Source organism: Aquarana catesbeiana, linkage group LG11 (genome assembly GCF_042186555.1).
Source record: "Aquarana catesbeiana isolate 2022-GZ linkage group LG11, ASM4218655v1, whole genome shotgun sequence".
Taxonomy (NCBI): domain Eukaryota; kingdom Metazoa; phylum Chordata; class Amphibia; order Anura; family Ranidae; genus Aquarana; species Aquarana catesbeiana.
The window spans coordinates 228285477-228302852 of record NC_133334.1 but is presented as its reverse complement, the minus strand read 5'-3'; the positions used below and the strand labels follow the sequence as shown (position 1 = coordinate 228302852).

At 44.7% G+C, this 17376-nt stretch overlaps 1 protein-coding gene across 2 annotated transcripts in view; it reads left to right on the top strand.

Moving 5' to 3' along the window:
- LOC141111649 (uncharacterized) overlaps window positions 1–17376 on the top strand; it is a 674371-nt gene that overhangs the window by 639604 nt on the left and 17391 nt on the right. Inside the window, exon 15 of one of the 2 annotated variants that reach the window (XM_073603803.1) lies at window positions 7603–7670. The exons of the other annotated variant lie outside the window; for it this stretch is intronic. Coding sequence (XP_073459904.1) covers window positions 7603–7670 — 68 coding nt within the window. The remainder of the gene's footprint in view (window positions 1–7602; window positions 7671–17376) is intronic. 2 annotated transcript variants of the gene reach the window in all.

The following is a 17376-nucleotide window of genomic DNA, read 5'->3' as shown; positions in this document are numbered from 1 at the left end:
GGAAAATTTTATAGCAAGCTCTCAAACTTTGTGTGTCGGAAAATCCGATGGAAAATGTGTGATGGAGCCTACACACGGTCGGAATTTCCGACAACAAGGTCCTATCACACATTTTCCATAGGAAAATCCGACCGTGTGTACGGGGCATAAGTGTGTTTGTCCGAGCACTAATACACTGCCCAACAAGAATTCTCTTGCCTTTGTGGCTGTGTGTGGTGAAGAGATGAGCTCAGGCGTGTTATTTGTATGTACCGTATTTATCGGCGTATAACACGCACCTTCACTTTAAGAGGGAAGTTTCAGGAAAAACATACATTTTAAATAAAGAACTGTGAAGCAAAATAAGAGTCAGTGCTCATCAATGCAGCCTAATCAGTGCCCATCTGCAGCCTTACAAATGCCATGAATGCAGCCCCACCATTGCCATGAATGCAGCCCCACCATTGCCATGAATGCAGCACCCCCATTGCCATGAATGCAGCACCCCCACTGGCAAGAATGCAGCACCCCCATTGCCATAAATGAAGCACCACCATTGCCATGAATGCAGCCCCACCATTGCCATGAATGCAGCACCCACATTGCCATGAATGCAGCACCCCCACTGCCATGAATGCAGCACCCCCATTGCCATGAATGCAAACTCACCATTGCCACCAGTGCAGCCTGATCCATGCCCATCTGCAGCCTCACCATTGCCATGAATGCAGCACCCCCATTGCCATGAATGCAAACTCACCATTGCCATCAGTGCAGCCTGATCCATGCCCATCTGCAGCCTCAGAGGGGGACAGAGAGGGGGCGTGTCGAGCGCCAACAGATTACATACAGGAGAATCTCTTATTTTCTCGGCAGCCTCTTTAATACAAAGTCCCGCCTCCTATGATAGACAGAACAGTCGTCTAATGGCAGCCCAGGAGATGTGTCTTCCTATTACAGAGGCCGCTGCGTAGACAGGACATTCTCACTGTTTGTATGGCACTCGTCCCGCCCCCTCCGAGGCGGCCAGGATATATATCTTTTGTGGCCCCAGCGCTCAGGGATTCATTGGGGCCACAAAAAATATATATGTCCAAATTAACAGGCTGGCCGTTAGAAACCGGAATGCGGGCCGCAATTGGCCTGCGGGCCAGACTTTGGACATACCTGTACTAGAGGAACAGGTTACAGGATGTAACAGGGTATAATATTTCCAGAACAGTGTATTGTATACTTTGATACATTGTGGAGTCATTACATCTAACACACTGCATAGCACAGACAAGTGTGCAGAATAAAATGTACACAACATTGTATAAATAAAGTAGTGTGGCATAATCCAATAAAGCACGGCGTGTATGGTTAACAGTGTGAGCTAAATGGAGTGAGGTAATGAGTTCACATACTTACATGCCCAGTGAATCCAGTCTCGTCCCGCAATGATATGGCACTCAGCGGCTGCATGCTGGGTCCCAAGCCACCACCTTCTTTCCTGACATCATGGGATGCTGGCTGTCTCTATCTATATCTAATGTAGGGGAAGCTTCTGAAGGCTGCTGGGGTAGAGCTAACTTAATTCTCCATGAAAATACTCCAATAAACATGCTTTGACTTACATACAAATGCCTATCCTATTCAACACTTACCGGAAAAGCCAGACCCATAGTTTTGAAGTTCTGGGAACTGCAAGTGAATCGAGATATGAGCCCATTCAATTTTGATGGCTCAAATCGCTCCACATCAAAAAAGGTGAAGCCCCCTTTTTTTAGCCTTTCTGGAATCGGGTTTATATTGGTGTTTAAACCCATGGGATATAGTTCAGGCAAACGCACTGCATTTGCGGCCTGCTTTAGGGGTGTTGTGAACTTTTAATGGACACCCACAGCAGATCGCAAAACACAGTGCAATTGCAGTGTGTTGTGGGAAACACACAGTATTCACTTCGTTTCCCGCACCGCATGAATGTGAACCAGGGGTAAATGCTGGTGTTATAGTCTCCTGATCATCAGTTTTCCTGGTAATCACCCAAAGCAATAGCAATCACTTGTGCTGTTCTTCCTTCTACATAGCTCCCAACTGTCCCTGATTTCGAGGGACTGTCCCTGATTTTGAACAAAGTCCCGCTGTCCCTCTTTCCTCCTCATTTGTCCCTCATTTTGGTCTGATGTCCAATGAGAATGCAGGGCCACTGACCCTCTGTCTGCACAGTGCTGATCGGCCCTGCGCTGATCACATGCACTTTCTCAAGAAAAAAAAAGAAAAACTCTCTAGTAATACACACCAAACTGAGCATGTGCAGCCTGTTCCCTGGCTCTGTAAATATCAGGGAGACTGTGGAAGAAGGAGATGATCAGAGAAGACAGGGTCAAACTGCCTTTTTTCATAATGCAGAGGATTAACCCCCTAGGTTCCACATTGAGTATAATAAGCATGCTTTACTGCATATACAGACTGATTTTACTGTTGTGGGTTTAGTAACACTTTAAGTATATGTAAATGATTGAATGTCCATAGCCTGGCTACAGGTTCAGTTTAAAATTGCAGGGCACATAAGGTAATTTTATTCCCAGGAATATGTGTAATTCTTTTGTAATCTTTATAGCAACCAATCACGTGCTTCATTTCATTTCCTGCCTGCTTTAGAATCATACAAGTGAGAAACCCAGTACATTTCTGTTTTCATTTTATTTTGTTCTGTTTGTTTAGTCTATAAATGTCACACACAGCATCTGTTCTACAAATCCAAAAATGGGTTACTATGTGACAATCTGTAGCATTTTGGAGTTGTGGAGTTGTTCTTCATAGTCATCTTCATCTGTTTCTCTTGCTCCTGAAAAGGAAAGTGTTTGAGTCAGGTCCGTCTTAATAGCATCATGGGCCTCTGGGCAAAGTAATGCTCTGGGGCCCATACAATGGAGACAGTGCAGGTAAACAGACATCAAGTAGGTAGGAGGCAGACAAGCGGAGCTTCCCCTTTTGGGTGGAGCTCCGCCTTAACTACATGAACAATCATTCTGTACAGCAAAGAGACAGTGGGAAATACTACAAACATAAAGTAACAAAGCTGTCCTGTGCATATAATATATCTGCTAGATTGATACCTCCCCAGCACTATGGCCCCTCTACACCCTAGATACCTCCACAGCACTCTGACCCCTCTACACCCCAGATATCCCCCCAGCACTCTGACCCCTCTACATCCCAGTTATCCCCCAGCACTCTGACCCCTCTACATCCCAGATATCCCCCCAGCACTCTGACCCCTCTACATCCCAGCTATATCCCCCCAGCACTCTGACCCCTCTACACCCCAGATATCCTCCCAGTACTCTGATCCCTCTACACCCCAGATATCCCCCCAGCACTCTGACCCCTCTACATCCCAGATATCCCCCCAGCAGTCTGACCCCTCTACATCCCAGATATCCCCCCAGCACTCTGACCCCTCTACACCCTAGATATTCCCCCCAGCACTGTTTCCATATACCATAAGATACCCCTTGTATTGTGACCCCCTCTACATTCCTGATACCCCCTACACTGTGGCCTCTCTACATCCCTGATATCTTTAGCACTATAGCCACCCAAGCTACCCCAAGCATTGCTACCCTCTATACACCCCAGATCCCCCCCTCAGCATTATTTTCCCCCATACACCCTTGATATCCCCCAGCACCATTATTCCATCCATGTAGTACCCCCTTTTCCAGTGGAGATTCAGTGCATGTAAACTTTTGGCTATGTGCCCACCTCCAGCACTGGACTCACCTATACCAATCAAGCAGGCAGAAGGAGGGGCGGAGGAGGGAGAATTCCAAACCCTTTGGTGCAAAAAGTGCTGGACAGCTGGGCTCACCATGACACCATCCACAATGCTACTTCTGCAGGTGGGCTCTCAGTGCTGCTGACTCAGCAGCTCCCACTCCAGCTCCTACCCCGCAGCCTTCGAGTCCTGAGCATTTAAGCTGCATGGGGCGGGGTCAGAGCAAAACTGGAGCTCTGGCCCCGCCCCTCCCTGCTGGCTGTGAAATAATAGGTATCGTTCTGCACAGCACGGCGCACTGCTGCCAGCCTGCCTACCCTGTGTATCCATCAGTCTCAGCCATCATGGGGCCCTCAATTTTGGGGCAGCATAGACTCAAGGACCAGCTGCTTTGGGGAATGTGCAGGGGCCCCCCATGCAGCTGGGGCCCCTGGGCAGTGCCCAGGTGTGCCCACTCATTAAGACAGCCCTGGTTTAAGTGTACATTTATTAAACTGCGATGTAGAGGGCATTTACACATCGTGGCCCATCTACCATATATGAAGCTCCCAGAGTAGAGCCTGTTTATTAACATTTATGCTTCTCTGACTGAATAGAGATGTGAATGGAGTGTGATGAATAACTTGGACAAGGGGTGGGCAGGAGGGGCAGCTGCCCTGGGCAAAATGAGGCAGGGGGACAGAGACTGGACACAGGGTAGTAAACCCATTCTACGGCATGCATTAACAGTGGGGGAGGGGGCGAAGTTCTGCATCCTTGCCCTGGGCGCTAGGTGGACCTGGTACTGAGTTTAATGCCTCGTACACACGAGCGGTTTTGCCGTCGGAATAAACTGTGATGGTTTCTCAGATGGAATTCCTCTGATGCTGTCTTGCATACACACGGTCACACCAAAGTCCAACCATCAAGAACGCAGTGATGTACAACACGCACGACGAGACTAGAAAAAGGAAGTGCAATAGCCAGTGCGCCACCCTTTGGGCTCCTTCTACTAATCTCTTCGGAACAGCATACAGACGAGCGTTTTTTCCGATAGTAATTAGTTCCGTCGGAAAAATATAGAACATGTTCTCTATCTAAGTCCTTCTGAATTTTCAACGGAAAAAGTGGGGGAATACACATGGTCGGAATATACGGTGAAAAGCTCCCAACGGACTTTTTATGACGGAAATTCCGCTCATGTGTACGCGGCATTAGTGAGATTCGCTCAAACACTCATCAATGAAAATAAAAAAATTTACAAAATAAGAGTTAAAAAAATAAAATAAAGTTAAAAACCTATGCGAGAGGGACCATCCATGAATAATTGTGTTTTTATTTATATCAAAACATTCATTGACACTTGTTACTGAGTGTAATTTATATAGCCATAAATACACTCCATTACAAGAGTCACAGAAATGTCCTGATATGAATAAAAGCACAATTGTTTATGAATGGCCCCTCTCACATAGGTCTTTTATTAACAATAATATACTGGTGTCTTGTGTGGGAATATACTCACACTAGATGACAGGGTCCCCTTAACATTTAAGCATTGGGGTATTTATTAGGGGGTTAAAGGTCCTCAGCCATCAGATGCCATAGGGAGCATGGACCTGTATATATACAGAAGCAGAGGACATAATCCCACCTCTAACGTGGAGAAGCAGGGAGTGAGATATGGGCAGCACAGTGGTGTAGTGGGTAGCACTCTCACCTAGCAGTAAAAAGGGTCACTGATTCAAATCCCAAACACTGACACCACCTGCCTGGAGTTTGCATGTTCTCCCTGTGCCTGCGTGGGTTTCCTCCTGGTACTCCGGTTTCCTCCCACACTCCAAAGACATGCTGGTAGGTTAATTGGCTTCTGTCTAAATTGGCCATAGTATATGAATGTGAGTTAGGGACCTTAGATTGTAAGCTCCTTGAGGGTAGGGACCGACGTGAATGTATAATGTATATGTAAAGCGCTGAGTAAATTGACGGCGCTATATAAGTACCTTAAGAATAATAATAATAATTTACACAAACAGCCAGTAGAGTGCTTCCTTAGCACCTTATGGCTGTTTGTTTTGGAATCACCATCTTCACTGCTCATTGCAGCTTATTAAACTGCTGCACAGTGGAGTATCTCAGTTTAATAAACATGCACCTTAATGTGAACTCCAGAACATGGGAAGACCTCTAAAGTGAATTCTTTTAAAGGCACATTACATTCAGAAAACATATTCATAAGTTTATTTTAGGTTAATTATGATTCCCTGAACAACTTGACATCCCCTCTTTGTGTATTCCCTGTAAACACCTCTTGGGTTTGTGATCTGTATTTTATTTTTAAGGCAGGTCGTTTTTATTAACCCTATTTTCAAAATACAATAGACAATCAAACAATACAAATGGAAAAACAGCTAATAATAAAAAAAAATCAAAAACACTCAAATAAAGCATTTCACGTATTTAGTACATGTATTAAGGACTTACTCAAATGAGTGTGTAGAGCATTTGTACATTGGGTATGACTCAGAGATGGTGCGGTACACAAAATAAATCCAATATACAATGAGCAACACATCTTCACCACTAACAATACCATAGACAATCCTTTTTTATTAGGTGAAGTCACCATTGTGACTTTAACCAGACACTCCCCCTGCCTGTCACTCACCAATCGCTATCCAGGCTCCATCCACTTAATGGGCAATGTTATCTTAGTTGGTTTCCTCTGTGCCCCGAGGCAGCTGGTCACGAGATGAAACATTAGAGTCCAACCACGAGGACCATATTTTTTGGAACTTTCTAGGGCACCCCCTATGCTTATAAGTTAACTCTTCTCTTTGTAATGTGAAATTAAGAATGTCATGCCATTGGTTGGGTGTTAGAGGTGTGGGTGATATCCATTTCTGTAATATGCGTTTGTGAGCTAAGTATAGGGATCTTGTCCACATGATATGCATTTTGTCGGGAAGTAGATCCTCTGGGATAATTCCCAGAGGTGCAAATTGGGATCTAATACCACTTTAGTTGAACAGAGGGAATTATGAGTTGTAAATATATTTTCCCAGTAGCGATTAAGTTTGGGGCAACGCCACAACATGTGGATAAGGGACCCAGTGACCGAGGAACATCTAGGACACTGTGGTGAAGTTGCCCTTCCCCGGGAGTGAAGCTTCTGTGGAGTGGATCTGTAATTTTTAGATTTCATCTGCAGTACCACCTGCTGCTATAATGTTGTGTGTTTGAGCATAACCTAAAGATATGTGAATTATTTTAGGGTCAGACTTTGCCCACCAAGCATTGCATACATAGAAAACATATGAATCTTACTATTGTTACATGAAAACAATGGAAGGTTCTGGTTCTTCTGAGGCCTTCAGAAGGAGCAGAGAGCTTCGAGTGCGTAGTCTGTACTTTCCAGCCACCTCTTCCTCTCCTGGTGACGTCACGTCTATCAGAGCTTTCCACACTGAACGGCAAGGACTTCCTGTGTTCCACAGAATGTCCAGTCCTCCTCCATTGTTTTCCCAGTAAACCGGAGGCCCATGCAGGATTGAGGACACTGGCGAACTATCCATCATACGACAAGCATGTTTATGTCTTTTATGCTATAAGTGTTTTTAATCGCTTTTTTATTACATTTCCTTGTGACACTGCACTTAAGTGGCATTTCCCCTCTCTCCTCCTTTTTGTCGTTTACACGGAGCTGGCTCAACTCTGAGGACAGCAGCCCCAAAGTGCCTTACATTTTATGCCCTTGCATCAGAGACTGTATAGACTATTACAGCCATAATTGCTGTATGTTTGCCTGAACTACTGTCTGCATGCACTCCTTGTGCCTGGACGTATTGACTTTCTCTATTATAAATTGCTTTCTCTTCTAGATGTCCAGCAAAGAGAATATGGGAATGGAATATACTTTTCAGCCAGTCCCGCAGAAGCTATAAATATGGTAAGGCAGTGTTAGAATATAATGTAGATCAGCCATTCTCAGACAGGATTCTGTAGAACATGTTATACTTCCCTGCTCTGTGCAGTGGTTTTGCACAAAGCAACTCGGAGCCGTGGTTCTGCCCCACCCCCTCTCGCTCCTGATTGGCTAACTGACTTTGATTTATCGCAGTGGGAGCCAATGGCGCCCCTGCTGTGTCTCAGCCAATCATGAGGGAGAGTACCGGACGGCTGAGGAACTCGTGCAACATTGCTGGATAGAGATGGGCTCAGGTAAGTAGGGAGCTGAGGGGGGCTGCTGCACACAGAATGCATTAAGATAAAATAAACCTTCTGACTTTACAATCACTTTAAAAATTAGTTCAAGGGTTCCTTTGGGGTAAAGGTTGAGAAAGTCTCCTGTCGATGTTCATCACTATTCTTGCTCACATAGGCAAAAGTATTCTAATGCTAAAAACCTCTAGAGAATAAAATGTTGTTTCTCATAGTAACCACTTTGATGATTCCTTTTGGCATCCCATATTGTGCTCAAAAAATGATTCGGTTAAGTGATCTAGGCAGGGCATCACAGTAGTGAATCTATCAATTCAATACTCTGCACTATGGGTCTATTACCAAGTGCAGGTGCCCCCACCGTGCTTTTATACTATAAAAAGGATACAACCAAGGTAAGAAAAGACAATATGGTTTGGTGCATGCAATTCCTCAATACAACAAAGTAAATAAATTCCCTTCAATGACACCATACACATACAGTACAATTGTACTACAGCGCACCTCCCTCAGCTGCACAATATTTCAACTATAACAATCGCTGTGCAATTTAGTGCAGTTTATGAAGAAGTGGCCTGGGGGAGCAAATCTGGATAAAGCTTCTGGAGGGAAAACATACTCTTAAAGCGCTTAGGACCCATTTATAGAGGTCATGGAGATGTGGTGATGGGGGTGTTCACAAGGGGAGCACATTTTGGTCACTAGGGATGAGCCAAACACCCCACCCCCCCCCCGGTTTGGTTTGCAGCAGAACTTGTGAACAGGCAAAACATTTGTGTGAACACCGTTAAAGTGTCCTATGGGACGCAAACGCGAAAAATCTAAAGTGCTCATTTTAAAGGCTAATATGCAAGTTATTGCCATAAAAAGTGTTTGGGGACCCAGGTCCTGCCCCAGGGGACATGTATCAATGCAAAAAAAGTTTTAAAATGGACGTTTTTTCAGGAGCAGTGATTTTAATAATACTTAAAGTGAAACAATAAAAATTAAATATTCCTTTATCTATCGTGCCTGGGGGTGTCCTTAGTATGCCTGTAAAGTAGAGCATCTTTCCCATGTTTATAACAGTACCACAGCAAAATTAAATTTCTAAAGGAAAAAATGTCATTCAAAACTGCTCGCGGCTGTAATGTATTGTCGGATCCCAGCAATATAGATAAAAAATACCAAAGATACCAAAAAAAAATGGTGTGGATGTCCCCCCCAAAATCCATACCAGGTCCTTCAGGTCTGGTATGGATATTAAGGGGAACCCCACACCCACATTTTTAAAAAAATGGCATGGGGGGCCCCCAGGCACTATATACTCTGAACAGCAGTGTATATACTATATGGTCTGCTCTATATACTCTGCAGAAAAATTGGGCCTTTGGTTTTGGTGGTACCAGAACACTGTAAGCCATCACAGTTACTCTTATTGGGCTCAGGTACGGGCCCTGCTATGAAATATTATATCAAAAATTGTAATTACATGCCCCTGTTAAACAGGGCAGAAAAATTGGGCCTTTGGTTTTGGTGGCGCCAGAATACTGTAAGCCCTCACAGTTACTCTTGTTGAGCGCAGGAATGGGCCATGCGTTGAAATATTATATCAGAAATTTTAATTACATGCGCCTGTTAAATAGGGGGAAAAAAAATGGGCCTTGGGTGGTGGTGGTGATGCCACAACACTGTAACCCCTTACAGATACTCTTGTTGGGCGCAGGAACGGGCCCTGCTGTGAAATATATCAAAAATTGTAATTACATGCCCCTGTTAAACAGGGGCAGAAAAATTGAGCCTTGGGTGGTGGTGGTGGTGCCCTAAACCAAAAATATTGTTGGAAGCTAGCATCACCAAGATTGAGGAGGATTAGATTAGTCAGCATAGGCAGTCTTCAAGGGATCCTAGATCCATAGCAAATTCAATCAGCTACATCGCATCAGGTGCTTGATAGCTGCTGATCCAAGACTGATTCATTTTTATGAATGTGAGCCTATCAATGGAGTCTGTGCACAGGCGCATTCTTTGATCCGTTACAAACCCTCCAGCAGCACTGAATGTGCATTCAGAAAGCACGCTGGATGCAGGACAGGCCAGTAGCTCAGTTGCATATTGAGAAAGTTCTGGCCAGTGGTCCATCCTCAAGACCCAGTAACCCAGTGGATGCTCTGTTGGAAAGGTCTGCTCTTGCCCCTAGTTATTCCTGCACCATATAATGCAGACGCTGGCGATGGTTGCTTGAACCAATCAGACCTTGGCACTGAAAAATTGTTTAAAGGCATTGGTCAGCCGCCCACCTTCTCCACCACTCTTCCTCTGACTGAATGAAGCTTCAGCAACACGTTGTCCAGCACCAGGAAATGGTAACCTCTGGGTCTGGAAATGCGTTACACAAACCTTTCTTCAAGGCCTCCTGAAGATGTTTCATCCTCTGCTCCCTCTGCAAAAGCAGGAGGAGTTCTGCAACTTTACCCTTATAACGTGGATCAAGAAGGGTTGCCAGCCAGTAACTGCCTCCTCTCAGCCACGTACAACTCCTTGGATTTCTGGGGACTGAAAACCATCCCTTGAAGACTGCTGCTGAGTGTTATCCTCTACATCCATGCTGACACAATCCTCCTCCTCCTCTTCTTCCTGTGTGTTTGACGGGCCCACAGAAATGTTATCTGGATAAAGGGGGCCTTAAGAGGAAAGGAAGTCCTCCTCCTCCTCCCGCTGTTCTGCCTCAAGTGCCCTGTCCATGATTCCACGAAGCATGTGCTCCAGCATTAAGACTAGAGGTACAGTGTCACTGATATATGCATTGTCGCTGCTCACCATCCGTGTGGCCTCCTCAAATAGTGACAGGACAGTGCATGCATCCTTAATCAGTAGTCACTGGCATGGCAAAAAGAAGACAAACTCCCCTGACCCTGTCCTGGTGCCATACTCGCACAGGTACTCATTGATGGCCCTCTGCTGTGTGTGCAGCCGCTGCAGCATTGCCAATGTTGAGTTCCAACTGGTGGGCATGTCACAAATGAGGCAGTTGGTGGGCAGGTTGCATTCCCTTTGAATGTCAGCCAGCTGAGCACTGGCACTGTATGACCAGCAGAAATGACCACAGACTTTTCTGGCCTGCCTCAGGAGATCTTGTAAGCCTGGGTACCTGCTCAAGAACCGCTGCACCACCAAATTCAGGACCTGTGCCAAACGTGGAACATGGGTCAAGTGTCCCTGTCAAAGAGTGGAGAGAAGGTTGGTGCCATTGTCGCATACAATCATTCCTGGCTGAAGCTGGCATGGCGTCAACCACCTCTGAGCCTGCCCCTGCAGAGCTGACAGAATCTCTGCCACAGTGTGGCTCCTGTTCCCTAGGCAGACCAACTCAAGCACCGCATGGCATCTTTTAGCCTGACTGATTGCGTACCCCTTTTAGCCTGACTGATTGCGTACCAGCTAGAATGCTTACGGAGCACCGCTGGTTCAGAGGACAAATATGCAGAAGAGGCCATAGAGGAAGAAAAAGAGGAGGGGGTGGAGAAGAGAGCTGTGGCAGACTCACCACTAGCATTTTGAAGGCATGGTGGCAGAACAAGCTCAAACAACACTGAACCCTGTCCTGCATCCAGCAGAGTTACCCAGTGCGCCGTGAAGAAAAGGTAATGTCCATGCCCATGCCTGCTGGACCATGAGTCAGCGGTAATATGAACCTTACTGCTGACTGCCCTGTCCAACTAGGCCAAAACATTGCCTACCACATGCCGGTAGAGAGCTGGAATGGCCTTCCATGAAAAGAAATGGCGCATTGGAACCTGCCACTGAGGTACAGCACATTCCACAAATTCACGAAAAGGGGCAGAGTCTACCAACTGAAAAGGCAGCAGTTGCAGTGCTAGCAATTTGGCCAAGCTAGCATTTAGACGCTGAGCATGTGGATGGCTGGGACTGAATTTCAGCAACTGGGGTAGGGAAATTTGCTTGCTAAAATCAATTGGTGGTGTACTGCTAGCAGATTGGCTGCAAGTACTTGGGACACCTATTGCTATACCTTCATTCCTCTCAGTGCAGGTTTTTGAGAGGACTGGAAGTATAGTAGGGTTGGAGATCCCAGATGAGGAGCAAGGAGTAGTAAGCCTTTTTCTTTGATGTGGGTCTTTCAAGTGCTGTTGCCAACGGACTGCATAGCAGGTCGTCATATGTCTGGTCAAGCATGTGGTGCCCAAGCGGCTGCTGTTCTGGCCATGCTTCAGACATAGGTTGCAAACAACAACGGTGCGATCTGCTGCACACGTGTCGAAAAAGGCCCACACCGAGGAACTTTTTAAATTCAGCGGGGAGTCAGCGGAGCCCTGCACCTGCGGATCTCTGCAGTGTGATGCAATAGGCTGGCTGCCCCCTAGAGGACATCCTGTCTCATTGGAGTTGTGCCCCCTCCTCCTCCCTCTCACTTTCCTCCTCTCTTCTCTCAGGCACACAAATACAGTAAGTAACCTCATCATCCCCTCCCTCCTCGTCACTGGAGCAAATTTGGCAGTATGCTGCAGCTGGGGGAACATGACTGTCAGTTTCTTGTCCTTCTGTGGCACCCCCTCTCTCCAGGCTCATGTTACTCCCGTCCTCAACCTGGGAACCAACATCGGTGCCTTCAAATCGCTGCTCATCCTCCAGCAACATGTACCCGACACTGTGGTCGAATAATTCTGGGGACTCCTCCGTGCATGATGGTGGGGCTACGGAAGGAGTGACTGTGGACAAGGAGCCTGGTGGAACAGGCCGCTTTGGCAGCTGCATTGAAAGGCAAACTACTCTGAGCCTGGGTGACAGGATGGGGAGGATGAGGACGGCTTCGTTATCCACCATGTTGTGGCTCAATAACACGGCCAGCAGCAGAAAAAAAGGACAACCATGCCCCACGACCACCAGCAGAGGATGCACCATGTCCATGACCACCACTGTTGCCTGTTGACACAGAGGCTGCTTGCCCTCTTTTAGCGGCCTGTGAGCGTCTGCCTCTCTTTGGTGGCCTTCCGGACATGATGTATTTTTTGTTTTGCAACACCACACTACACTGTATTATATACTGTGTACACCGCCTGAAGTGCATTAGAAACTATAGACCACGGATTGCACTGTATATATAGGCTACACTGAATGCAGAGTATATATATATATATATATATATATATATATATATATACTAGACTGTATATATACATATTAATACACTGCCTGAAGTGTATTAGATACTGTGTATACCACCTGCACTGTATTAGAAACTGTACTATGGCCGGACCGTATTGTAGTGTAGTAGAAATTGTACACTCTGTATTAGATACTATGTACACCGCCTGAAGTGTATTAGAAACTGTACATACTGTATTAAATACTGTGTACACCACCTGAAGTGTATTAAAAACTGTACATACTGTATTAGATACTGTGTACACCACCTGAAGTGTATTAGAAACTGTACATACTGTATTAGATACTGTGTACACCACTAGAAAAGTAGTAGAACCTGTACACACTGTATTAGATACTGTGTACACCACCTGAAAGTGTATTAGAAACTGTACACACTGTATTAGATACTGTCTACACCGACTGCACTGTATTAGAAACTGTACATATTGTATTAGATACTGTGTACACCACCAGAAAAGTAGTAGAAACTGTACACACTGTATTAGATACTGTGTACACCACCTGAAAGTGTATTAGAAACTGTACACACTGTATTAGATACTGTGTACACCGCCTGCACTGTATTAGAAACTGTACTATGGCTGCACTGTATTGTGTACTGTGTACACCACCAGAAGTGTAGTAGAAACTGTACACACTGTATTAGATACTGTGTACACCACCTGAAGTGTATTAGAAACTGTACACACTGTATTGGATACTGTGTACACCACCAGAAAAGTAGTAGAAACTGTACACACTGTATTAGATACTGTGTACACCACCTGAAAGTGTATTATAAACTGTACACACTGTATTAGATACTGTGTACACCGCCTGCACTGTATTAGAAACTGTACTATGGCTGCACTGTATTGTGTACTGTGTACACCACCAGAAGTGTAGTAGAAACTGTACACACTGTATTAGATACTGTGTACACCACCTGAAGTGTATTAGAAACTGTACATACTGTATTGGATACTGTGTACACCACCAGAAAAGTAGTAGAAACTGTACACACTGTATTAGATACTGTGTACACCACCTGAAAGTGTATTATAAACTGTACACACTGTATTAGATACTGTGTACACCACCTGAAGTGTATTAGAAACTGTACATACTGTATTAGATACTGTGTACGCCACCAGAAAAGTAGAAACTGTACACACTGTATTAGATACTGTGTATACCACCTGAAAGTGTATTAGAAACTGTACACACTGTATTAGATACTGTGTACACCACCAGAAATGTATTAGAAACTGTACACACTGTATTAGATACTGTGTACACATTCTGCACTGTATTATAAACTGTACAATGGCTGCATTGTATTGTATACTGTGTACACCGCCTGAAGTGTATTAGAAACTGTACATACTGTATTAGATACTGTGAACACCACCATAAAAAAAGTAGAAACTGTACACACTGTATTAGATACTGTGTACACCACCTAAAGTGTATTAGAATTGGTCATGCCGCGACTGCGACTGATAACGAACCGGACTCTGGAGCATGTACTAAATTGAGGCCGAAAATACCTGGGGCACGCCGGAACGAATCGGTGCATCGTGGATGCGACCGGATTTGAATCGGAACGTGATACGTGACTGTGAAATGTTTTGCCATGACAGAGACATGAATCGGTGAGCCGCAAACTTCGACTGCCAAGAACCAGACTCTGGAGCATGTACTGAAATGAGGCCGAAAAAACAACAGGGGCACACCGGGATGAATCGGTGCATCACGGATGCGACTGGATTTGAATCGGAGCGCAGTACGTGACAGTGAAATGATCAAAATGATTTAGCCATGACAGAGGCACGGATCGTTGTGCCGCGAATTGCGACTGATAACGACCTGTCTGTGGAACATGGTGCAGAGATGAAAAGAAGTGAGACACGCCTGAACGAAGCGGTGCAATACTGACGCTACTGGATGTGAATCGGAGTGAGGTACATAAAAATGAAGAAATGTTTGGTATGATAGCGGTACGAGTGAATGGCTAGTGCTACGGCTATTTGTAGGGCTTTAACGAATGACTCGTAAGTTCGATATCGAGGTTTGGTGACAAGATATCTAACAAAAATGCATGAAATGAAAGGTCAAACGAAACCCTACCTGTGACAGCCAAGCCAGACACGTTTTACGAAAACTACGAACGGGAACGAAAGCCTCGAAAGCTTCGAACACGGAACTCACGGATGCTAATGAGTTTCAAATAGTCGACCTAGTGACATGGTATCGCGCAACCGACAAAGACCACAGATGAGCAGGCTGGTTAAATACCCCCCGGGCTCCTCCCATAAATTCAGGCCACCATACTGGCCATATATATATATATATATATATATACAAGACTGTGTATATATACAGTATATATATATATATATATATATATATATATATTTTAATACACCGCCTGAAGTGTATTAGAAACAGTACACCACCAAATGCACTGTAGATATAGGCTACACTGGATGCAGAGTGTATATATATATATATATATATATATATATATATATATAGTGGGGATGGAAAGTATTCAGACCCCCTTAAATTTTTCACTCTTTGTTATATTGCAGCCATTTGCTAAAATCATTTAAGTTCATTTTTTTTCCTCATTAATGTACACACAGCACCCCATATTGACAGAAAAACACATAATTGTTGACATTTTTGCAGATTTATTAAAAAAGAAAAACTGAAATATCACATGGTCCTAAGTATTCAGACCCTTTGCTCAGTATTTAGTAGAAGCACCCTTTTGATCTAATACAGCCATGAGTCTTTTTGGGAAAGATGCAACAAGTTTTTCACACCTGGATTTGGGGATCCTCTGCCATTCCTCCTTGCCAATCCTCTCTAGTTCTGTCAGATTGGATGGTAAACATTGGTGGACAGCCATTTTAGGTCTCTCCAGAGATGCTCAATTGGGTTTAAGTCAGGGCTCTGGCTGGGTCATTCAAGAACAGTCACGGAGTTGTTGTGAAGCCACTCCTTCGTTATTTTAAATGTGTGCTTAGGGTCATTGTCTTGTTGGAAGGTAAACCTTCGGCCCAGTCTGAGGTCCTGAGCACTCTGGAAAAGGTTTTCGTCCAGGATATCCCTGTACTTGGCCGCATTCATCTTTCCCTCGATTGCAACCAGTCGTCCTGTCCCTGCAGCTGAAAAACACCCCCCACAGCACGATGCTACCACCACAATGCTTCACTGTTGGGACTGTATTGGACAGGTGATGAGCAGTGCCTGGTTTTCTCCACACATACCGCTTAAAATTAGGGCCAAAAAGTTCTATCTTGGTCTCATCAGACCAGAGAATCTTATTTCTCACCATCTTGGAGTCCTTCAGGTGTTTTTTTTTCAAACTCAATGCAGGCTTTCATGTGTCTTGCACTGAGGAGAGGCTTCTGTCGGGCCACTCTGCCATAAAGCCCCGACTGGTGGAGGGCTGCAGTGATGGTTGACTTTCTACAACTTTCTTCCATCTCCCGACTGCATCTCTGGAGCTCAGCCACAGTGATCTTTGGGTTCTTCTTTACCTCTCTCACCAAGGCTCTTCTCCCCCAATAGCTCAGTTTGGCCGGACGGCCAGCTCTAGGAAGGGTTCTGGTCCTCCCAAACGTCTTCCATTTAAGGATTATGGAGGCCACTGTGCTCTTAGGAACCTTAAGTGCAGCAGCAATTTTTTTGTAACCTTGGCCAGATCTGTGCCTTGCCACAATTCTGTCTCTGAGCTCTTCAGGCAGTTCCTTTGACCTCATGATTCTCATTTGCTCTGACATGCACTGTGAGCTGTAAGGTCTTATATAGACAGGTGTGTGGCTTTCCTAATCAAGTCCAATCAGTATAATCAAACACAGCTGGACTGAAATGAAGGTGTAGAACCATCTCAAGGATGATCAGAAGAAATGGACAGCACCTGAGTTAAATATATGAGTGTCACAGCAAAGGGTCTGAATACTTAGGACCATGTGATATTTAAGTTTTTCTTTTTTAATAAATCTGCAAAAATGTCAACAATTCTGTTTTTTTCTGTCAATATGGGGTGTTGTGTGTACATTAATGAGGAAAAAAATGAACTTAAATGATTTTAGCAAATGTCTGCAATATAACAAAGTGAAAAATTTAAGGGGGTCTGAATACTTTCCGTATATACATACATACATATACACACACACATACATATATATATATATATATATATATATATATATATATTAATACACTGCCTGCACTGGCTGAATATCGAATAAACACTGAGTATATATGTGTAT